Genomic DNA, 24,874 nt, shown 5'->3' with positions numbered 1-24,874 from the left:
ATTTTTATATTTATTCATAAATCAAATATATTTATATAAAATATATATTTATATAAATATTGTTTTAATTTCAATTAAATAAATACATTTTATACATATATTTATTTATTTAATTTAAATTAGAAAAATAGTTCTTAACACATTTATGTATTTGACATAACTCATTATGTATTAATTTTATATTTAAATAAACTTACTTGATCATAACAATGAAGACCCTAAAATCTTTTTTAATTAATAAAACCCAAATTTCCATTCAAACAATTTTCCAATATACAAAGAAGACTGAATAAAAATTACAATAAAGTTTGTCCTTCGCATTATACTTTTTTTATGTAAACGATGTGTTTTTTTATTTTCTTCTCTTTTTGTTAGACGTACTTGTTGTTTATTTTTATGGCATGATTCATTAAATATTTATGAGGCTTGTGTTTTTTAGCGTCTTCTGTGGCTGGCGTTACGTATATTGTTATTATTTGTTTTTTTTTTGCTCTTCTTGTTTGTTGCTCTTATTTTTTATTTATTAACACCTCACTGCTGGCCATTTTGTCGGAATATCCTCGGCGCAATTTTGTGTTAATATTTATTTTATATTTTGGTATATTTACACATTTATTTTCTATGTAGGTCAGCTTCTCTCCAAGCTCTCTAATCGCGGCCTGTCAGTGGCGCTAGAAATTCTATATACATTTCCCTTCACTGTTCAGCACTCATTAAATAAGCCTTGCCTGGCATGCCCTGCACTGCATTGGATTTTTGCCAGTGAAGCTTGTTGTTCAACTCCCTTTTGGGGCTTCGCTGCTGCAAATTATGTTTTAAGCGCGCTCGCGCTGCACTGTCAGCCATCGGTCGTTAGTACGTGACACGCCTCCGCTCTGTGGTACGCCTTATGTATTGCTGAGCACTCAAGTCACGTTTATTTATTGCACACCCAAAAATCTTTGACACTGCAGTCCAGCAACAAATTTTTCTAACGTAATATACTAAATATATAGTTGAAGTTAGCTAAATAATAGAAAATCTGAAATAAAAACATATTAATATCAATTATAATAAATTTTTTAAAATTTCTTTTTTTTATTAATTTGCTAATAAAAAAACTTGAATTAAAAGTATGTGATAAATGTTCTCTTGAAGATAATAAGAAAATATAAAGACAAGTATATATTTTTAATACTAATATATTTAAATAAAAATATTTATTTAATATATAAAAATGTATTTGATCATAAATAATTTTAATTTTATAAAAAGAAATTTTCACAATAATTTAATATAAAAATATACATATAAATTTTTATATTGTTTATATATTTTTTATATATCTTTGTCAATCACATTGTCAATAAAAATATTCACATACCTTTTATAAAATAGAGTATTTAATAACGCAATGATAAAGGTGTTCAGCCACCTCAAAACAAGTGTAAAACAACACCGTTGAAATTGCTCTCGTATTATATATGTATATAGTATTATGTATCACCTGCAATCTGGTGTCTTAAAAGGGCATTTGCCAAATCCTCGCATCGAATTCCCCTTTCATGTTTTAGACACATAAATCTGATACGCGAAATAGAGAAGCAGCAGAGAAGTTTTAGTTCTTTTTCTATTTGGGTCAACAACATTGTCAATGCCATTTGGCAATGCAGAAGTTCTTGTGCCATTCCATTTCATTGCACTTAGAACTTTATTTCGTTCTTTCACACAGTTGCTCTACTTCACCGGAAGTATTTCGCTATTTCGAGTTACGAAACTGTGAAACCATTGAGCTTCAATTCGATTTAATCAACTCTTAGTGTTTTGCCAGCGCACTTTCGAAGTGCGTATTATGAGCTGCACGTGCTCAAATGGCATCAACCAACAAATAATCGTGTGCTGTTCGGGAGTGCGCGACTAGGATATACCCATAACTTATCTTTTTGTTACATATTTATGAAGCTTTCGGGTGTACAGACAGACAAGGCAGGATCATCGTCTTCATCAAGAATATATAATATATCGGGTCTACTACTACTACGTCTGCTTCGGAGTTTTTACAAGACCATTTTCAGTGATTCTTATCATTGAGATTGCTCAAATACTCTACAAAAAAATAAAGAATTAAGAAGACTTGCCTCTAAATTATGGCATCTAATTTGATTAGCCCAAACTCTTGATAAACTCTTAAGACTTTAATCATTGTTTTTTTTGCAAGTCATCTTTGTACACAAAGAAATCCTAGAGAAATCCGATTTATGGCAAAACAGCTTTTTAATTATCTTATGATCGGTCAAAAAAAGTACTTTAAACATACATTGATGAAAAAATTGTAAACATGAGTTGAAATATAATTTATGCTATTGTTAGGTGTTGACTCTCAAGTCAAGTTTTCTCCTTCTTTCTCTATCTCTCTTATTAGTCTACAAAGTTATGCATCGACTCTTTGGAATATCTTTAACGTAGTCCGTCTGTTGAGGTTGTTTACATTTCCTACATTGTTAACAACACAAGTAACTGTGCAGCACGTTAATTAAGTCAAGAATTTAGAAGCGATGCAGCATGACGAAGTTTGTATGCGCTATGCTATGAGATTAATATGTTAATATATGAAAAAAAAATTAAAGAAAAATCTAAAAAATTAAGAAAAAAAAAACTATAAAATAGAACTATTAAAGGGAATCTATTTATTTACGCCTATGGCATATATGTTTGAGTAAATGCACAAATATTAGTGTGCTTTTAGCCAGAAAGCTCTAGCTGCTAGCTATTGTCATTATTGTCAGCTTTGGGCTTTCATAGAAACCTAATGCATGTGCAGTGTGGATGAGTTATGATACGATTAATTCGCCTTTCTCTTTGCATTATGGCTGTAGATATCGATGAAAATTAATAGTCTTCAAGCTAGAAAGAGGTAAAAACCGACATTGTCATTCGGCTTGGCCCGTTGAACGTCATTATTGGCTCATTATAATTATTATCTCGGCTAGATTTGTTGTAGAGCATTGCAGCTGGCTAGCTGCTCACACACACTCTCTTTGCCTCTCTCTCTCTCTCTATCTGTCTCGTTTGCTCTCTTTGTATATGCTTATCTTTTTTCTTGCTGTACCTATCTAAGCAATTCATTCTGTGCTAAATTGTTTTTCATTTCGAGTTGCAAGTTGCAAGGCGTCGTCGCTGCTTGCCACAATTGAAAACTGTAAACTTTGTGTGTGTTGTTGCAACAATAATCGCAATAATTAAAAGCGCACCAGAGCCACAAATCATGAAAGCGCAGCACAGCGCAGTAATTGAGGCAAATGTAGAACAATAAGTTGGCCGACAGCTGCTTGGTGAAAGGGTTTGAGCAGCTGCCGCAGCAACTGATAAATAGTTGTAATTAAAATGAATTAGCGGCTTTAGATATGAGCTTGCAACGGGTGCCACTTGAGAGGCTCGCAGCTAGAAGTTTTCCACCAAGCAAACAAACAACACTGGGAAATGTGAAAGGCATGTGTTACATATATGGAAAATATAAATACTATCATGCAGATAAGCTGAAGACTAATTAGACAGCATGTAAAAAAGTTTAAAACAAAAATATTTTCGATAAAAAATTTCCTTTTAGACAAAAACTTTTAGGAAAAACTTGCTTAAGCAAAGTTTTCGTTTAAATAAGTATAAAATAATTGTTATTATAGTTTCTGTTACATGTAATCTTCCCACACGTCTTCTTATAGCTCGTGGATTTGGTATTTTATAAGCTGATAAACTCTCTGAAGCAAAGTTTTCGTATAAAAAGTGTTAGAAGATTTGTATTATGACTTTGAGTGTTAATAATTTCCGAAAACTTTTCTTAACTTAGCAAGTTAGCAAGCGCAAGTTCATGAACTTTTCTTGATTATAACTAATCAGCAATACAATAAGTAATAAAGTTGTCTGTACAGTTACAGACTTTGCTGTCGACTACTGTCTTGGCTTCTTCATATTTAGTCTAAAAGCGCCCAAAGCAAGTGAAGCCAGCGTCTACTTTCTCTGCGTTCAATATGATGCCATATAACACCAAAGTTATCGTTGAAATCAGAAATATGTTTCAAAGTATTTACAAGCAAATTAAATTATAAAAATCTGTATTTCAGACTACTTGTTATTTTGAAAAGTCATTAATAAATTTAACAGAATTTGTAAACCAGTGTTTTAAAAAATATTGTTATTATAAGTAATATTAATGTTTATTTTCATTTTTAAAAAAAATTAGAATATTTATGAAAATCAGTATCTAAAAAAAATTTAAATTTCCTGTACTATTTTTTTGGGAAACGAAATATGTTAATATAACAATTTATAAACAGTTTGTCCCTATAACCTTCCGTTTATATGCAATTTAAAATATATATATATAACGCAGTATTTAAAAAAAATCAGATTTCTAAAAAGATAATGTATATAAATAAAAGTATTTTAAAAAATACATATTTATTTATATATATTTGTAAATATTTATTTATATATATATTTATATATATTTATATATATTTATATATTTATATATATTTAAGAGAACATAAATAAAAAATGTACTCAGGCAATATGCTCTTAGCTTTCGATACAGATAAGTTGAAACCGTTGTCAAGCTCAGATGGTTCTGTACAATTTATTGTGAATAAATTTAACTTGAATACAATGGCAACTGTTTGTTCACTTATTTCCAGCTAGTTAAAAAATAAATTTCAATTTCAATTTCAATTTTCACTAACAAAAAGGTGAGAAACTTAAAATTGCATTGATTAGGTAACTTTTTCGTGGAAGCAATTTTTAATTGAAACAAATAACTGTCAAGTTTTGTGGTAAACAAATTTCGCTTATCTCCAATGAACTGGACCGCTAGGGGGGGGCGAAGCAAAAGCAGTTGCCGCTGTGCCGCAGCTCTTTGCCACTTAACCTTGAGGTTGGCCGAAACGGCGTCTCGACCAACGTGACTTTTGCTTAACAACCTGGCCCGGACACAAGCAGCAGCAAGTCGGGGAGACGGGCATGGTTATGTTGACTGCGTCGGTCGACAATGTCAACTCATCCGGGTGAAACTCATCTGTGGACGCTTGAAGGTGGGCGGTAGGCGGGGCCAAGCTGGTGGTTGGTGGCAGGCAATGTGGTCGCATAAAACGCTACGTGCCCCACTTTACTTTGCTTGCTGTATGAAATTTGTTTGCATATGTAATGCCTGTATGAGTGAGGGCGGGGGGCGTGGCAATGTGAAAACGCCTTGCCGCCAAGCGGCTGTTCCGGTTTCCTTGCTGTATAATTAAGGGCCCAAAGTCAAGGATTGACATGCAGATGTACAAGTTGTTTAAGTAGCTGCGAATATATATATATTTATGCATATATGTATATATATATATATATATATATATATATATATATATTTATATATGTACATTGTATAAGTATATATGCTTATTTGTCTTTTAAAAAGTGAATGGCATTTTGTCGCTTATATAAGTGCTTGTGCCTTGAGTGCATTTCTCACTTACAAGAGAGTAAATTTCAATTAATTATTTTTAAATACAATACTTTTAAGTATGTAGTTCCCTTAAGACATTAATCCCTTTATATATATGCATTTATTTGCTGTTCTTCTTTGGTATAATAAATCGTAATTTATGGATAAAAGTAATATGCAAGCTGTGAGCAACATTGGAAGATATTATTGGATATATATAGAATTTATAGCTTATTCACGAAGGGAAAGGAGCATATTGAGAGTATATATGAATATCCATCTGCACGCATGAAGCTAGAGACTTGAAATTCGAAACATATACTTAAAGCTATCCTTGCCTTATAAAGCATTTGGATTTTGGCGGAATGCGAAAAACTATAATTGGCATAACTGAACAATATTATTTATGGACTTGTTTAGAGAATTGAAATTTGAATTGTATAATTCTGTAAACAACTGAAGACCAAAAATATATATAATATATTAGGCACTGATTTTTGGTCTTACAAAATATATCAAGAGTATATTTTTTGGTCTTGAGTTATCCACACATATAATAATGATTGAAGTGTCGTCATATATCTAGACCTTCTTGGGGCCATGGCAAATTGGCTAAATTTCAAAACTGGATCGAGTATTATGCAGTCGGTGGCGCCCGGCTGTATTATTGCCTGTTTTTATTGCGTTTGCCAAAATCTCAGCGTGCTTGAAAAATATTTTCAATATATTTGAAAAGTTTGTAATGAATTCATAAGTACATATTTTTATATATATAAATAACTATGTATATGTATGTACATGTAATATATATATATATATTTATATGTTTTCGTTTTTCCCATTTGCATTTGTGTCAATAACGCTGCTCGTCAAGCTCAAGCGCTGCGCAAACTGACGCATCAGCCCCACAGCAGCGACGGCGGCAAAAGTATCTGACAGATACAATCTAGAGTCTGCCTGGCAGACAGACACAATGCGAGTAAACGCAGCTGAGCACAATGCAATTTTAGTCAGACAGCGATGCATCTACTATTGATATATTTGGGCGGCTATACATGGCCGCCCCTCTCTGTCTCTCTCTCTCTCTCTCTCTCTCTCTCTCTCTCTCTCTCTCTCTCTCTCTCTCTCTCTCTCTCGTTCTGTCTCTCTCCCTCACTGTCTCGCTCGTGTGCAGACCATTGTATAATTTTTATTACCTGCCGTGGGGCGTTGCAGCTGGGTAGCGCGATATCTGCAAGTTGTTTAAATTAGTTCTATTCTTATGCAATTTTGTACGTGGCACCTTTGTGTGCCGCGTTGCGCCTCTTCTTTTTTGTTGCATTCCTCATCTTCCATCTTCTGCTATGCATTGTTAGCTACGGCTACGGCTACGGCTTTGGCTTTGGCTCTGGTTTGGTTCGGTTTGGTCTTGTCCGGACAATGGCATTCGCACACAATACGAGCGCACTTTACTATCTGTATCTGTATCTGTATCTGCTATGCAATAACTGTATATATATATGTGTGTGTGTCTGTGTGCTTGTGTGTGTGTCCATGCGTCTGCCTGATTTTCATATAATATGCGCACATTTTGCAGCCTGTTATTACAGACGTAAAATTAGTTTTAGTTTTTTCCACCTCATGCTAGAATCTTTAAATTGTGTGATACCAGACTCAAATTGATTTTATTCTGTGCGGATATGATGCATTTACCGTTTTACACTCTATACATATTTACTGTATTTTTTGGTATGTTTAACTTTTGTATCTGTATTTCAAAAGCTTTCATTAGCATTATCATTGTCATTATCATTTTCATTATTATTCGCATTATCATTGTCATGTTTAAATATAATTTCCAGTCTGATCAATCCTTTTGTTTATTCTACTTTCAATATTATTTTCATAGTCATTGTCATTGTCGCTATCATTATTAATTTAATATCATTCTTAGTCTCATTTTGATTCTTATGATCATAGGTGTATAGACACAACTGAACTTTACCTAATTTAAAAACTCAAATCACTTTTTTTTTAATTTCTAGTCTTCAAATAGCTAACATTCCTATGCACATATGGTTACACTTGTAACCTAATTCTATGTTTATGGCTCAAGAGTTTTTTATTTTCATTATTAATAGCACTCCTTACCATATTTTTTATCATTTATAATTCTTTTTTATTTTCATTAACATTAAAATTTACAATATCATTATTATAGGCATTTCCCTTTTTATTATCATTTTCACTTTCATTTTCATTCTCATTATCATTCTTCATATAATCATTGTCATTCTCATTCTCATTATAATTTTAGTAGTCATTATTCGCATGTTAATCACTTTTCTCATTCTAATCTAATGATTATACTTAGAGCTTAGGCTGAAATATTTATGAATACATTTGCTTCTGTAAGTTTTCTTAATAATAAATGAATTCATTCAACTATTTACTTATGCTTGTCATATAATAATTATATATTAGCTAAAGTTGATATCAATATATTCTGTGTGCTCTAGTGCTCCAGTGATCTTTGCTTTGGCTGCTGGTCAGCTTTAATTAAGCCAATTTAGTGGCTGGCTCCACTTTCCAATTATCGAATGCCTTTCACTCGCCCGCCATTTGTCACAGTTGGGCCCCCCACAATGCCCTGCAGATATTTATTGCTAGCCTCGCTCCAAATAGTGCAACAAGCTAAGGGGTAGGGGGAGAGGAGGGCGAGGGATCTCTACCCTTTCGCCAGGTTTTTGCAACTCCATAAACAACCAGCTCTGGCAGTTAATGCCATCCAACCGATGCAGTTGCAGTTGCAGTTGCAGTTACAGATGCAGATGCAGTGCCAGTTGGAGATGGAGATGGAGATGCTGCAGTCTGCAGTCTGCAGTCTGTGAATGTGGGCAGTCGTTACGTGCGCATTGAATGCGAAACATTTTCTTCTTCTGTGCTAGACCTTGCAATTCAAATTTATGATTGTTTTTAATTCTTTTGTGGGCGTCATTCGAGTTGAGGCGACTCGTAATTGCCTTCTACAGTTTATACCAAAAGATTCGTGTGCGGGTTGTGCCATTATTGAAATTAACTTTGCATTCTGCAATCTCTTCATATTAACATATACTATATCTGCTTTTTTTTCTTTTCTTACAGGTATGTGCACTATAAATTGAAGAAAATTCGAAAATAACCCTTGGATTTAACAAGTAATTTGTTTCTATAATTTGAACTTACTGAAAATGGCATTTCGAGGTATAATGCTTTTGTGTAAAGATGTGTAAGGCGCAGAGTGAGGCATGGCTAATCCCATAAAGTACATATCTTATGGATCAGGACGACAATGAGCTTAGTTGATATGGCTCGTCTGCCCCTCCGTATGTTTCTTATATATGTAATGAAAGCAGAGTTATGTTTAGTTAGGTATTTCCTAGTCGGACACTCCCGATGAGGGGTTGTTTGTTAGTTGTTTTGTTTGTTTTTCTCTTCATGATTCTGAGAATATTTGACATGAAAATAAATACAATCAAAATAAATAAAAATTTATTAAATAATATATGAACTTAGGCAACTTCAATATAAAAGTATTTGATGGAGGCAAAAGTTTTTCTTCGGCTGTTTTTATGTCTCTGAAATGTGTTTCTAGGAAAATCTTGCTTTCATTTCACGTCCATTTCGAATTGCTGTGGCCAGCAGCTAGACTAATGCTTTAGCTCATTTCATAAATAACTAAATCTGAAATCCGTTAGGGAGTGGGCGTGGCAATGTGGCACACCGTGAAGCAGATCGAAGCGAATGCGAATTAAGTACGCAAGGCGAGCTGGCAAATAAAAATTGCAAGTAAAGTGAAATGAAGTGTCAAAATGTTGTTGGGTGCGGCCGAAGGAACCTATCTGATTGCCCCAGCCACGCCCATCATTTCGACTGGCAATCGCAAGTGGAGCAATTTGGTTAAAAGCTAACAAAGAGAAAGACAGACAGAGAGAGAGAGAGAGAGTGGCAGGGTAGAGGCGGAGGGCAGCACATAAATTGCATTTACATGACAATAAAATGGAAGGCAGTTGCATTACGTACCCAAGCGAACATCCACTCTCCAAATCCACATGCCCTGCCGTGCCCCCTTCCCCCTTGGGCTTCCTCGTTGACTTCTAAAAGGTGCGGCAATGCTTACTACATATTATTGGATTTTGAATGGCGGCAGCATTATTATTATTGCTTTGGGCGACATTGAAGTCCAGTTAACAGGAGCAGCGTGGCCGCAGCAGGCCTTCCGAATCGGCTAACTGGTTTCTCAGATACTCTAGTCGCCAGCTTCATTGCCTTTGTTTTGTAACTCGCACATGCCAAAAGCAATAAATTTTGTGTTTTTATTGGCTACTCATTAAAGTTTGACAACATTTACAGGGTATTAAATACAAATGTTGCTAAATGAATAAGTGTTTTCTGTGTGAAGATTGCATTTTATATGGCAGTATTTTATATATTACTTATACGTAAGTTGTGAGAGCCTGTATAGCTCTCAGTATTCATTACATAAATCCCATCGTAAGCTTAAGGTTTCCATATATTATGTATTATTATCGATAACAATGAAATGCCTTGAGTTATCGATAAATAGTAAGAAGCTCGTGCTGCGTATGGTATGTAGGAATATAAATTTAAAGTTTAAAGGAAATATGATTAATACAATATATGATAATTTAAAGAAACTTAAGTTAGGAAGAAGACTTAAGTTAAATAATCAAATGTATTCAAGAACTCCAAATTTTTTAAATATAATAAATATATCGGAAATAGATTTGAATAAAAGTATTAATTAAATAGAATGTTTTTAAATTTTTATATTATTATAAATTTAATTTAAATTTATTGAAGTTATAATATTGCGTTTTTAATTATTTAATTATTATGTTTGATTGGTTTTTAATTTCAACTATATTTTTTAATATTCACTTATATTTCTATTAAATGCTCCTCCTTTTTCTTACCTTTTAAGCAAACTCAGTTAAGTTTTTCTATAGGGTATCCAATTATAGTGGCACTTGAACATTTCTCTCTTTTATTTTATTTGATTTTATTTTTTATCTTATTCGCCTTTATTTTTGGTAACATTTAATTGCATTTTGGCTGCTGGCAGCTAAGTGAAAGGTAGCTTGAATTTATGTGGGTGACGCATAGTTCTGACTGGAAGTGTTGTGGGGTTGCCTCCATCCAAATGTCAGTCAGTCAAGCGAGTTCAGCAGCCGCAGCAGCAGCAGCACTTGGCTGGCATCACTTTGCCACTCGAGTATCTTTCACTTTACGCTTTCTTAACTCTGGCCGCAATTCTGAGCCAGCCCAAAAGGCAACCAGCGAGGCATAATGATGGCGATAAGTCATTAAGTAGCTCAGTCAGCACTAGAAATGCTGAAAAGTCAACAAATGTGCGAAGCGGCGAGGAGTTGGAGAAACGCTGCGACGCTGCAACATGCTGCATCTTGCATGTTGCTCAAGACAGTGTTAACAGCAACTTGAAAGATAATTAAGTGTCTGGCCAATATAAAAAGGATTACCTAAAGAAATATACATGAATAACAGTTTGTATAGCTTCAGCTTTCGAATGAATAGAAGCTGTTGAAAGGTGGTCTGTGTTGAACCTCCTACAATGAAGCTCTTATTTGAAAGACGGTTTTAGTGTTGAACAACGTAAAAAAGTCATATAGACTAGTCATTAGAAAACATTATTTGGAGTATTATATTTGAGAATAGAATTTATATCTATATAATTGTATTCAATCTATTAGAAATAATATTTGAAATTTATATAAATTGAGTTTTCCCTTAGTTAATCGGCATGTTAACGATTAAAAGAAAATGTAACTGCTTGTTAGAGATTTGTTAAGAATTAACTAAGGTATGAATAGCCAAAGAATCATTAGCTGAAAGAATATTTATCCGCATGTTAAATATTTGGTACTAAGTTACAAGCTGCAAAATATTCAATAAAAATCTAAAATAATGAAAATAATTTTTTGATTTCAACTGGACTAGTTAGTTACCTATTTTTATAATAAAATTTAATAGCCAGTTTAACTTCTTGTCACAGCTAAGCTAAAAGTAAAGCAGTCAATTGACAGTTGTCTCTTTGCCTTATCATTAACATCAAAAAGCAATGTAAAAAGCAGCCAAATTTATAAATTTCACACAACTTTGTCAAACAGCAATGGATCAAACCTTGACTCCGAGCAATTAATTACCAATTAGTGAAGTTCGTAATTTATACTTGATGCCATAGCTCGTAAGTAATGGAGATAGGATCAAGAGAGTATTCAACTCACTGCCAAGCGCTCACACATTCATCTTTCTTCGTCAATGTGAGCTGTTCTTTGATGCCTTCGGCTAATTTATATACTGCTGGCGCCTACAATGAGTCGTTGCTATATAATAATTTCACATGTCAGTTAAATTGCCTGATTCTGGCTGTCTTCCTCCGGCCAACTGGCAAGCATCAACCACTCTCAGCAAACACACATAGATCCCTGATTCCGTTTACTTTTTGGATAGCCTATCAAAAGCCTGGCCTGGCCCTAAAGGCTTCATGTCAAATGCACGAAAACAATAAATTTCATACGTTGGCACAGCACACAAAAAGATATGAGGAACAAAAAGCCAAACATATAAAAAGATTGGCCAGAAAGAGAAAAACTTTTGCTTGAGCGAAGCTCAGATGCACTTGCGTTTGGCTTTTGGAAAGTTTTTAAATAATATACTAAAATATTAAGTGTTTTTGAGTAAAAATGAAACATAAAAAATATGTTATAATATTAAAAATAAAAATATATATTATATTGTGTTTATATATATTATATTTTTTCTATAATTTTTTTCAACACTAAATAATAAATGAAATTTTTTGGCATATTTGATTTTTTATTATATATAGTGTTTTTTATATATTATTTATTTGGTTTTTAAACAATATTATATATTTGTTTTACGTTTTTCTATATTTATATCTCATATTTAAGCTTAGTTAAAATATAATCAAATCTAAAAGATAACAAATAATATAAAATACTACATTATAAATTATTTTTATTACCAATTTTTATTTATATTTTCACATTAACAGTTTCTTAGCTCTAGTTGTATTTTTGTTATATGTGGGCTTATATCTTTAAAATTTTCCATAATATATTACATATTCCATGAGCAAGTCATAATGCTCTTTGCCAGAGCTGACAAAATCTGAGCAGACAATAAGAGCGGCATTTCAATTGCTGCGCCCGCCCATTGGCCTCGGGTCTGGCAGTGTTCCTGGTTCCTGGTTTCTGATTCCCCAGTTGGAGAGCATGGCACATCCCCACGCGTTTTTCATACAATGTCTGGAGGAACGTGCGGGCATTGCCTTGTCATATGTGTGTAGTTTGCACGTCGCTTAGTTTGTTATTAATGAAGTTTCCAAGAGGCTTTGCACCTCCACTCACAGCGGCGGCTGCTGCTGCCCTCCACAAGGGGCCGTCATGTGTCAAGGCGCCAAAAAAATAAAGCAGCTGGAAAAACTTGCATTGCATTGCATAGCACCTCCTCCATCATGCCGTACGTTCAATTGTTTCTCTTTTTGCTTTTTGTCCATTGTCATTCTGTGACTTTCCGATTTTCCGAGTTGCCGACTTTGTGCCTTTCTCTTTGGCCACTCGTCGCATCCCCAGTTGACTTTGATTGACATTTTCCAGTTGTTTCGCAATTATCGGCAATTTTTCACCTTGATTTCATTTCGCATTTTCTTTGTGTGTGTGTGGCCCTCGTTGAAATTGATCAAGCAGACGGGTACTTTCCAGTAATGCTGACCCAGTTTCAATATATTCCCCCAGTCAACCAATCGCCTCCATTCTCTAAGTTACAATTTAGCTGTGCCTAGGCACTGCTAAAAACTGTTGTTAGCGTCACGCAATTTGACCAACTTTTGTCTACACAGAATGCTCGAGGCGAGTTTTATGTGCTGCTTGTATGAGAATTAGGTTTATTGTCAAGTTCAAGGTATAGTCTCTGGCTTTTAGGCAAATCACGCATAGAAAGAACTTCATTTCAATTTACATAAGCTGCTCTTCCGTGTCACAACTGACCCAATGCCTGACTAAAGCAGTTGAAACACTTCTACATCACTAGTTTTGAATAGCTCGCATTAACAGCAGCTGTCATTGCTGTAAACTCACCCAAAAAAAAAAGAGAAACCCTTGACCCAAAATGGAAACAATGCGTTAACGAGGGAGAGAAGGCGTTGGGCCAAATCCTTACAAAATATGGCTTTAATGCATTTCACATGTTTTACTGCATTTTGCATTTAGCTGCATGATTGAAGCAATGTGTTTTGTCTCCTTTCGACCCTCGTTCTCTCTGCCCTGACATGCCAGATAACTAAAATTACATTCATGCAACAACGAAAGCTTTCCTTTTCATACCCTGAACTCACTATAAATGGGCAGTCAGGATAAAATGGTTGAGTGAAAGTGAGGCATGGCAGACCTCATAAAGTATATACAGTAGGGAGCAAAAGTGTTTCCATAGTTGACACTTTCAACTTTGTGAGTCGATAATTTCTAAACGAATGAAGCAAATCAAAAAAACTTTTTTTTCCAATAATATGTATTTAATTCTTAACAAATTGCCGTATATAACAAAAACAAAAGTTAATCAGTAAAATATTCAAACGAAGAAAACTGAAACAAAACGCATGTGTACAATTTTGCACCTTCCGATATTCTTACTTTGGTTTGATTTCTTAATTCTCTTATCGGCAATACACATGCAGTTTTACCCTTATATGTTTTATTTATGCATTCTACACTTTTATGATCCAGAAATCCACGTGTTTCTTATTATTTGAAGTAGATTTGTTAATTTTAGCAATTAGTCTACAAAGTACCGCGAAAAAATGAAGAAGCGTTCGTCAGATGTCGAAAATAGTATTATTTGCCTAACTGAAAGTGGCTGTTCGACTCGTAGTACTTCTGATCAGCTTAATATTTTTCATTCAGCGGTGTCCGAAGTCCAGAAAAGACGCAATGGTACATCCAAAAACACTATTAAAGGCCGCAAACGACTCTTAAAGGACTCTGACGCCAGACTAATGGGAACTGATAAGTTCCTAACACCGAAGAAGGCATCTATGGACATAGGGAAAGACGTGAGTCGGCGGGTGGCTAGAAGAGCACTAGCTAAGGTTGGATATGTGGCAAGTGTGAAACAAAATAAACCAGCTCTATCCGAGAAGAATGTCAAGGGTCGATTGAAATTCGCCCGGGAACACAAGAACTGGACTGTAGATGATTGGAAACGTTTTATCTGGTCGGATGAATCCAAGTTCAACCGTTTTCAATCAAATGGCACGCAATACTATTGGCACAGGTCCGGGGAAAAGCTTCAAAAACACCATGTGAAGCAAACCGTTTAGCATGGAGGAGGCAATGTCAAAGTTTGGGGATGCTTTACTTGGTGGCACATTGGACCATTGCATAAAATTGATGGTATAATGTTAAAAGAAGACCATCTCAATATTTTGAAAACCTGTCTACCCAATTTTCTGGACAAGTGTGCATACCCCGTAAGGGAAATCATTTTTCATCAAGATGGGGATCCGACGCACACTGCCAAAACTGTCCGCGAATGGTTACAAAACCAAGATTTTATGCTGATGGAGTGGCCAGCTAAAAGTCCCGAACTCAATCCGATTGAGAACCTGTGGTCAATCGTGAAGCGACGGCTCGGGCAATATCAATCAATGCCATCCAACCTAGACGATCTTTGGAAGCGTGTAGAACTGAAGTGGAACCGAGTTCCAAAGGAAACCATAGAAAAGTTGGTCGAGAGTATGCCAAACTGAATAAAAAATGTAATAGCTAATAAGGGTCTGTGGACAAAATATTGATTTTGAATCATATTTAATTTTTTTCACTGAAGGTGCAAAATTGTACACATGCGTTTTGTTTCAGTTTTCTTCGTTTGAATATTTTACTGATTAACTTTTGTTTTTGTTATATACGGCAATTTGTTAAGAATTAAATACATATTATTGGAAAAAAAAGTTTTTTTGATTTGCTTCATTCGTTTAGAAATTATCGACTCACAAAGTTGAAAGTGTCAACTATGGAAACACTTTTGCTCCCTACTGTATATGCTTGATCAAGACTGCTGAGTCGATCGAGCCATCGAGCTACGTGTGTGTGGAAAAGTTGAAGTAGCAGCTCGGCTCAGGCTTCGGGGTATCTTCTAGTCGGACACTTTTGACTAAAGCGTACTTGCTTCTTGTTGTAGCTTGTGTTCTGCATTTCATTTGGCAACAGTTTTTAGTCTCTGCATCTATTTGTAGCATGCCACATTAATTTTTAATCTATACTTTTTAGAGTCTGTTCGGTTGGGAATAAAAATTGAAAAACTTTAGTTTCTTTTTTTTTGGCATGTTGACTGAGTCAAAGATTTCTGGCCACTTTCAAATAGGAAGCAATTTTTTTTATATGTTGGCCACGTTTGGCGCCACGACTTCATTTAATATTTTTGCATGTTTTTTGTTTGTTGCTGTTGTTTCTCAACTCGAACTCGAGCAGAAACATTTTGATTATTTTTTGAGTTAATTTTAGGTTGAATATATGGCCCAAGTGCTGCAAGTAGTGAGAGCGAGAGACAGCTAAGCAGAGAGAGTGAGTGAGTGAGTGAGTGAGAGTGGAAAGTGCGGAGTTATGTGCCCAGAATTTGTGCTCGTTAGTGAATTGTTAAATCGATACATTTTTGGTGAGCTTTTGTTGAGTTTCATGTGGAGTTGTTTGGACGATAATTTTTATATTTGAAATTTAGGTTAGCTGTGATATATTTATTATAGACAAAAATTAATTTGCATCTCAATAAATATTTATTTGTTTATTTAATTTTTATTTCTTATTTTTTATATATATATCAAATTTCACCTATAAAAAGTTTTAACTCCCTGAGTAAATCGAATTTTGTTTCTTTATAGCCAGCACAATTCATCATTATTTATTTATATACACACTATTTCTGTTTTATGCTTATGCACACACCGATTTTTCATGTACATAAATAATATTTGGTACAATTATGTTCATCTGTTTATAATTGTTATTTATGTGCTGACCGAATTTCGTTTAATGTGCGCGCTGAGGTTTTTTAAAATAATTTTAGCTGCTCTTAGCACTTGTGGGTAATAAGTCAAGAAGACTTTTAAAAAATTATTGCGCTAATTAAAAAATCATATGTATATATATATATCAACATATTCTCTTGATCTTGAAATAGTTTCCATTTAAAATGCAAGTGATCTTTGGTTTATGAACATTTGCGAGGAGATAAAATATGAAAAAATAACATTTATATTTTTATTTTAATTTCCTTGATAAATTCAAAATATATAAACCATTTTTTTTTATTTGAAATTTCACTTTTCTGATAACCAAGTGCTCAAGCTATTTTTGTAGCGTTTTTGAATAAATATTTTCTGGAATGGTGCAGTAGCGAATTTAATTTTATTTTAAGAAGAGCAAAGCGGAGTTCAATGGCAAGAAATATCAGAGCACAGAGCTGGAACGACATGAAAATATGTAAAATTAGCAGAAATCGGCTCTGACCTAATGTGAGTTGAATTTGCAGATATTGGCGCAGATTGAGATAGGGTTTTATTCGACTTAAATCTAAGACAAAACTTGCGAGTCAAAACTAGCTAAACAAGAAATTGACGTTGGTAGCTACAAAGCTCCAGAGTTGCCTGATTTTGCTGTTTACTTTATTCGCGCACTGTAGGGCTATCGAATCAATTGGATTGGGGCAAAACTTTGACTGACCCAACAAAAACTAACAAAATATTTGTTTTATGTTTATATATATATATTTATATACACGTATAAACCTGTATATATATATATTAGACTACACACTCGACTCTGATACTCATCTCCACTGTTCAACTGAAACTTTGACCTGATGGCCGTCGAGACGTTGCGGCAGAGCATGGCCCAAAAAAATTCTAGCTACGTGTGTGATTCATACCAAGCCGTCACATATTTCGGACACGCTTTTTACAATTTCTTTTCCTTTTTATTTTTTACACTTTTTGTATAATTTTATTTTATTTTACTGCGTCAATTTGCGGCATTTTGACACCGTTGCCAAGATCAAAAGACAAGCACAGACAAAAAAATAGAATAAACGAGGCACAAAATCAGCGCAAAGCTATTTAAAAACATAAACAAAAAGCGAATCAATAGTCGAAGATAAATCTGAAATATGCTGATGATGTGTTTCAACTAGGCAAAAATATATTTTGTGTTATATGTAAAGAACTATTACAGTTAGCTGAGCTAAAACTTGGTTCTCTTTTTCAATGTAGTTTCTGGGTCAGCTCTAATGCTATGCTAATGCTAATGACTAATGATTTATCAATATAATAGCTAGTTTATGAGCTATATGACGGCATTAGCCACGCATATTTACATAGTTTTTGTGATGGCTTAACCAAATACGTCTAGATATAAAAAGCAAAAGTGGTTAGCTCGTATCTTTCATGTGTTGCTCGAGGCCTTGAACCTGGCTTGTGAACTCAAGCGCCAATCGATAGACAAAATGTTGTTGGTCATTAGCGCAGCTCAGCACTGATTTCTATAACACTACACCATTACTCATCTGTCAGCACATCCACTGAATGACACACATATGCGTGACCGAACATTGGAACATTTCGGATTCCATTTATGTTATTGTTCAGCGGGTCGCTGTTTGAATACATTTTCAATTTTTGTAATAATTCGAGGGCAGCTTACGAGCTTAACAGAGAGATTTGTGCACCAAATGAGAAAATGAAATATTTAAGCTGCATATTTGAATAGTCTTTTATAGTTCAAAAAGGTAGCAGAAAACGATTAGTTTATTACATGTAAACTAAATACTATAATCTTTGTTGCCTTTAACAATAACTGTTTTTTTTTTTCCATACAAATAAAGTAATTTTGTCAACAAAAGTATACTTTTTATAAAATATTTTAATTTATTATTAGGAACCCTTTTCAAGTCAATCAAAATTAATAACGAACGAGGAGAAATCATAATCAGTAAAATAATGACTAATAAATAATGAATAATGAGTAATGAATAATGAACAATGAGTAAAGAATAATGAATAATGAACAATGAACAGTGAACAATGAATAATGAGCAATGAATAATGAGCAATGAATAATGAATTATGACTAATGAGTAATGAATAATGAATTGTGACAAATGAATAGTGATTATTGAGTAATGAAATTACGAAAAATCTTTTTATATTCAGTCTATTCATAAGTTTTTCAATTAAATAATAAATATCAATTATTATTTAAGCTTTGTTTTATCTTCTTGTCTTTATTACAATAATATATTATTATTAAGTAATTTGTACTTGGCGCTCATCTCATAGTCGAACATTAATATTATTAATAATCCAATTTGTTAAAATTAGGGCAAATGCGAGGCTCATGTTGACTTTGTCAGGATATTATCGGCTGTGCTGTGCTGTGTAATTAGCATTAAACTGGATTAGCGGTTGAATTTCGTTTCATGCGTGCAACTGTGCCCTCATCTTCTTCATGCTTTTTTTCCATTTGAAGGGGCTTTTATGGGTTCGTCTGACATAAGCTGATAATGTTGATTAATTGTCTGGGAGCACAGGCGGCAGGGCGAGCCCCTGTGAAAGTGATGTGGAAATGAAAGTTATTTACGGCTAGTCCCATCTCTTTGTTTCAATATTAATGTTAAAGATCACTTTTGCTGAATACAATTTCAATTGAAAATTTTCTTTGAGTGCATAATTATGCTATTGTCCCTTCTAACCAAAGCTTTTTCTTTGCATTTAAGATTTTCCTATTGTTGAAGAATATCATCCGTTACAATGCGATATGATATATCGATAGAAAGTATGGTACATATAAGATGATAAGTACCACCTCTAAGTTTTAAGTCAGTCTCTAATAAACCTCTAAATTGAATAGGTTATGGGCCCAGGCAGCGGAAAGTGAAAGCTGTGCTGGTGATTGGAAAAATCACATATGAGACTCGATTTATTAGTTAAAGCGTGTGCTAAACTAAATTGTGCAAAATGAGTTCAATGTTTGCAATTGAGAAACTAGATAGTGAAAACTATAGTGCGTGGTCAGTGCAGATGAAAAGTCTGTTGATTCATTCTGACTTGTGGTCGGTGACATGTGGTAGGTTATTAAAAAATGAGAACGATACAGTGGAACAGAAAGCGTCGTTTGATAGCAAAGATGAGAAAGCTCTAGCTAGCATTTTGTTGTCTGTAAAAGCGTCGGAGATAAACTGTATAAAGCACTGTGGAACCGCGAGAGAAGCATGGACAAAGTTATCCGAGATCTACATGCCTTCGGGACCCGCGCGTAAAGTACAATTGTTCAAGCAATTGTTGCATATTAAAATGTCAGCTACAGACAGTGTTCGTGAGCATTTGAATAATTTTTCTAATGTAGTAGAAAAATTAAATGAAATACAAGTGCAGGTGGCTGATGAAATGCTTGTAATAATATTACTAGCAAGTTTACATGAAGAGTTGGACAATTTCGTAGTCGCTATCGAAACACGGGACACATTGCCTTCATTTAGCGCTATAAAAATCAAATTGTTGGAGGAAGGAGAGAGGCGCAACATAGGCGAAGTGGGTGAAAAAGGCGAGAATACAATTTTTACGTCGCGTGCAGCAATCGGTAAAAGAAACAAGACAAAGAAAGACCCGAAAGACACGAAGTGTTGGTTGTGCGGGCAAAACGGGCATTTCGCGGCGAAGTGCAGATTAAGAGAGAAAAAGGTTGATAAAGACAACGAGAGCGAAAAAACGATCGAAAAGAACAGTAAAAAGTCTTTTTCGGTGTTCCCTTCTCTTGGAAATATACAATTGACAAAAAATGTCTGGTGTGTGGACAGTGGTGCTACAGCTCATTTGTGCGCAGACAAATCAATGTTCGTATATATGCGTGACCACAAAGAGAAAATAAAACTAGCAGGCGATAATTACATAGAAACCGAAGGTTGCGGGTCAGTGTTGCTTAAGTGGAAAAATAATACGATCGAATTGGTCGACGTTTTATATGTGAAAGACTTACAATGCAACTTTATATCTGTGTCAAAGGCAACTGAAAAGGGGTTAAAAGTAATTTTTGTGAAAAACAAAGTGTATGTTAAAGACAGAAACAATGACAATTGGCTAGTTGCAGAAAAACATAACGATTTATTTTTATTTGAAAGTAGCATGAAAACAGTAGTTGCAGCTAATGTAAATGCAAATATGAATCAATTGGTGAAATGGCATGATCGGTTCGGGCATCTAAATTTCGATAGCCTAAATAAAATGATTAAACAGGACATGGTTAATGGACTTCCAGCTAGTGTGTGTAATACAAATGACTTTGTGTGCGAAACGTGTGCAAAAAGTAAAATTTGCGTGAAGAAGTTTCCCAAAGTATCAGAAAATCGCTCAAAAGAATTACTAGCTTTAGTTCATACAGACATATGTGGTCCTATGCGTACGGCATCACAAGGTGGAGCGCGTTATTTTGCAACATTCATTGACGATAAATCGCGTTATATGTCGGTGTACGTGCTAAAACATAAAAGTGATGTATTTGAGAAATTCAAAGACTTTAAAAAATTAGCTGAAAATCAAACTGGAAAACGCATAAAAGCCATAAGAAGCGACAACGGGCGTGAGTACCTGAGCGGTACATTTGAAAAATTCTTATCAAGCCATGGTATAAAAAGACAACTAACTGTTCCCCACACTCCACAACAAAATGGTGTGGCGGAACGCGCCAACAGAACACTGGTGGAGATGGCGCGAAGTATGATGGTGCATGCTGGAGTTGGTGAATCTTTTTGGGGAGAGGCGATAATGACGGCTGCGTATCTACGCAATAGGGCTGAAACTGCAGCCTTGATTGGCAAAACTCCATATGAGGATTGGTATGGGAAAAAACCGAGCGTATCTCATCTAAAAGTATTTGGAATGGAAGCTATTGTATTAAATAAAAAGCATAAAAACAAGTTTTCAGCAAAAGGCGAGCGGCATATACTGGTAGGTTACTCTGAAACTGCCAAAGCTTATCGTCTGTACAACCCTGTCAAAAGAAGCGTTGTGTTATCCCGAGATGTTGTGTTTTTAGAGCACAAGTTCAGGAAAGGATTGGAGCACGATCAAGGGTCATCACATGAGCCAGATGTGCTAATCCTCGAGCCAGATGAAAAACTTAGTTGCGAGCAAAATGATGAAAGTCACGATCCTGATGAGCAGCAGCAAAGTCCAACTGTTGATGGGCAGTGTCAAAGTGGTGACGAAGATGCTGAGGAGGAGCAGGTGACAGGTAAAAGAGGTCCAGGGAGACCACGAATTGTTCGCACTGGGCGTCTAGGTCGTCCACGAAAAGAGTACAATGTTCTGAATGTACTAGACGCTCGAAATGTTGTTGTTCCCACATGTGTTAGGGAGGCATTTCGGTCAGAACAATCTGAAAACTGGAAATCGGCGATGCAGAAGGAGTATGACAGCCTGAAAAACATTGAGACATGGAGTCTGGTCGATCTTCCTGCAGGCGAAAAAGTTATTGGTTGTAAATGGGTTTTTACCACCAAGCGTGATGAGTATGGCAACGTTCAGCGTTTTAAAGCTAGATTGGTCGCGAAAGGGTGCGGACAGCAATACGGAGTTAACTACACGGAAACGTTCTCTCCAGTTGCACGTTACTCCTCAATCAGATTAGTGATTGCGTTAGCTGTCGAGAACGAGATGCACCTGCATCAGATGGATGTCTCTGCAGCATACCTGAACAGCGAGCTACACGATGATGTGTATATGCGACAACCAGAGGGCTTTATCGACGCTGATCATCCCAAGCGCGTACTGAAGCTGAAGAAATCGTTGTACGGCTTGAAACAGAGCGGTCGGGAGTGGAACCAAAAGCTAGAGAGTACTCTTTTGGAGATTGGTTTCGTCCCATGTGCTAGTGAACCATGCATTTATACAAACAAGATCAAAGGGTATTTAAATATTATTGTTGTATATGTTGACGATTTTATACTAGCATGTACCAGAGAAGAAGATGTGGCCCACATTAAGCAGCTCATATCAAACAAATTCGATGTGGTCGATGGTGGTGAACTGCACTACTTTTTGGGAATGGAAATTGAGCGAGATGGCAAGACTGGTAGTCTCTCCATAGGCCATAAACAGTACATTGAAGAAGTACTAAATGATTACGGCATGCAAGACTGCAAGCAAAGCGCGACTCCGTTGGAAATTGGTTTCCAGATGAAGTGCGATGATGTTGACTGCGGCCAGGTGAATAAAACACGCTATCAATCGCTCATTGGTTCGCTATTGTATTTGGCGTTGACAACACGGCCAGATATAATACACTCTGTGGCCAAGCTGGCGCAGGGAAATGCAGATCCGCACAAGGAGCATGAGGTTGCAGCCAAACGGGTATTGAGATATCTAAAAGGTACCTCATATTTGAAACTACACTATAACAAAACGGGTGTGCCTATCCACTGTTATGTTGATGCAGACTGGGCTGGCGACAGTAACGATCGGAAGTCTTTTACGGGTTGGTCATTCTACCTTGCTGGAGCAGCAGTCTCTTGGGAATCAAAGAAGCAGAATTTGGTCGCCCTCAGTAGCACAGAGGCCGAGTATGTGGCACTTTCTACGGCAGCCAAGGAGGCGGTATACGTTAGAAAATTGATCAACGAAATGGAGCTCGGGCCGATGGCAAAGGTGCTGATTTATAGTGATAATCAGAGCGCACAATGCCTTGCTAAAGATGCAAAATTTCATTCGCGTAGCAAGCATATTGAAATAAAATACCATTTTGTAAGGGAAATGTACAAAAATAAAGTAATAGATATAAAGTACATTCCCACAGATGAAATGATATCAGATGTATTGACGAAGAATTTATGTAAAGTCAAACATGAGAAATTTACTGTAATGCTAGGATTAAAATGATACATTTTGTAATCATGATCGCATTGAGGAAGGGTGTTGAAGAATATCATCCGTTACAATGCGATATGATATATCGATAGAAAGTATGGTACATATAAGATGATAAGTACCACCTCTAAGTTTTAAGTCAGTCTCTAATAAACCTCTAAATTGAATACCTATGTTATTTCATCAATTTGTTGGGAAGGAGTGGCGCCATTGGCGAATGGTGCCATTTGTAAACTTGTAATTTCATTAGTTGCATCTGCCTTTGGCTATTGTTTTTAGCTTTATCCATTTGTATTTTTCATATTTTTTATTTTTAAATCACTTTTCCTACTTTTCTCACTGAGCAAAAAAATTCTTTTTTTCTGCTCATGGTTGGAAATTTTCTGTTGTTGCTTGTGTGTGCGCACATAACATATATTATATAGTTTCCTCGTAGTTTTTTGTGGCTCGCACGCGACAATTATGCATATTTATAAGTATAAATAAACCAACACGCACACACACGCGCACTGCGCACACACGCACTCACACACCGCAAGCGAGCCTTTGGTCAACGAAGCGTATGCGCAATATTTTTTATTCCTTTTTTTTTGTGATTTATTGTTACTGAAATGGTTTGGCTTATTTTTTACATGACTTTGATGGCAGCCATAAAAAGTACTTGAAAGTTAATAAACTAAATTTAAAATTATTTTTATTAAATTTAATTAAAATCTTTAAAAACATAAGAGTTTACTCTAATTAAAAATAAATGAATATTATATCAGCAGTGTTAAATTTTTTATTAGTTTTACATCTGCTGAGCTCAAAGTCCAATGCAAATTTAGTTCAGCACGTATTTTGTTTTTATTTTTCCTTTTGCTTATATAATAAGTAAAAAGTAAACAAAAACCTGACGAAAAGTGAAATTTGAGCGAGCTGTATGTGTGTGGGTGGTTTTTAATGTATAATATATATTTATAATTATGTATATATTTATATATGTATATATATATATATATATATATATATATATATATGTGCATTAAGTGCTACTCAAGTCAGCTCTTAGAGCACATCAAGTGCTCTTGGGCATAAATTAAAAATGAAATAAAATGTAATTAAAAAGAAATTCAATTCAAGCAAAAAAAACTTTGTTGAGCAGCTGTCAAAGAAGCGCAAAGGCAACATTGAAATATGTAAGACCCAGCCATGAGCTGTCAATATGTCATATATTTATAGACGTTGAGATTGTTGAGAGATGAATTTAAGATATTAATAAAATATATTAATATTTAATTCTGGTATTTATGATCCATTCCGTAAGATATTGCATAGCTAGCAAATATTTTAAAGAGTGGTTTTTCCTAGTCTTGTTGCAGTTCATGAGAATTGCATACAGAGGCGAACCCTATTAAATACCCATTGGGTCTTCTACCACTTAAAAT

The 24,874-nt window shown here is 34.9% G+C and overlaps 1 protein-coding gene across 3 annotated transcripts in view; it reads left to right on the top strand.

Annotated features, from left to right (window-relative positions):
• Nucleotides 1–24,874, top strand: part of LOC111596281 (carbohydrate sulfotransferase 4) — a 45,742-nt gene that overhangs the window by 18,061 nt on the left and 2,807 nt on the right. The window contains exon 2 of one of the 3 annotated variants that reach the window (XM_023310431.2): nt 9,175–9,756. The exons of 1 other annotated variant lie outside the window; for it this stretch is intronic. In XM_023310431.2, coding sequence (XP_023166199.1) covers nt 9,175–9,205 — 31 coding nt within the window. In that variant the 3' untranslated portion in view covers nt 9,206–9,756. Of the gene's footprint in view, nt 1–8,581; nt 8,634–9,174; nt 9,757–24,874 lie in introns of those variants that run through there. One more of the 3 variants, XM_023310430.2, reaches the window with a different exon arrangement.

Source organism: Drosophila hydei, unplaced genomic scaffold (genome assembly GCF_003285905.1).
Source record: "Drosophila hydei strain 15085-1641.00,03,60 unplaced genomic scaffold, DhydRS2 tig00008116-arrow-pilon, whole genome shotgun sequence".
Classification (NCBI taxonomy): Eukaryota; Metazoa; Arthropoda; class Insecta; order Diptera; family Drosophilidae; genus Drosophila; species Drosophila hydei.
This window is presented reverse-complemented; position numbering and strand designations above follow the sequence as displayed.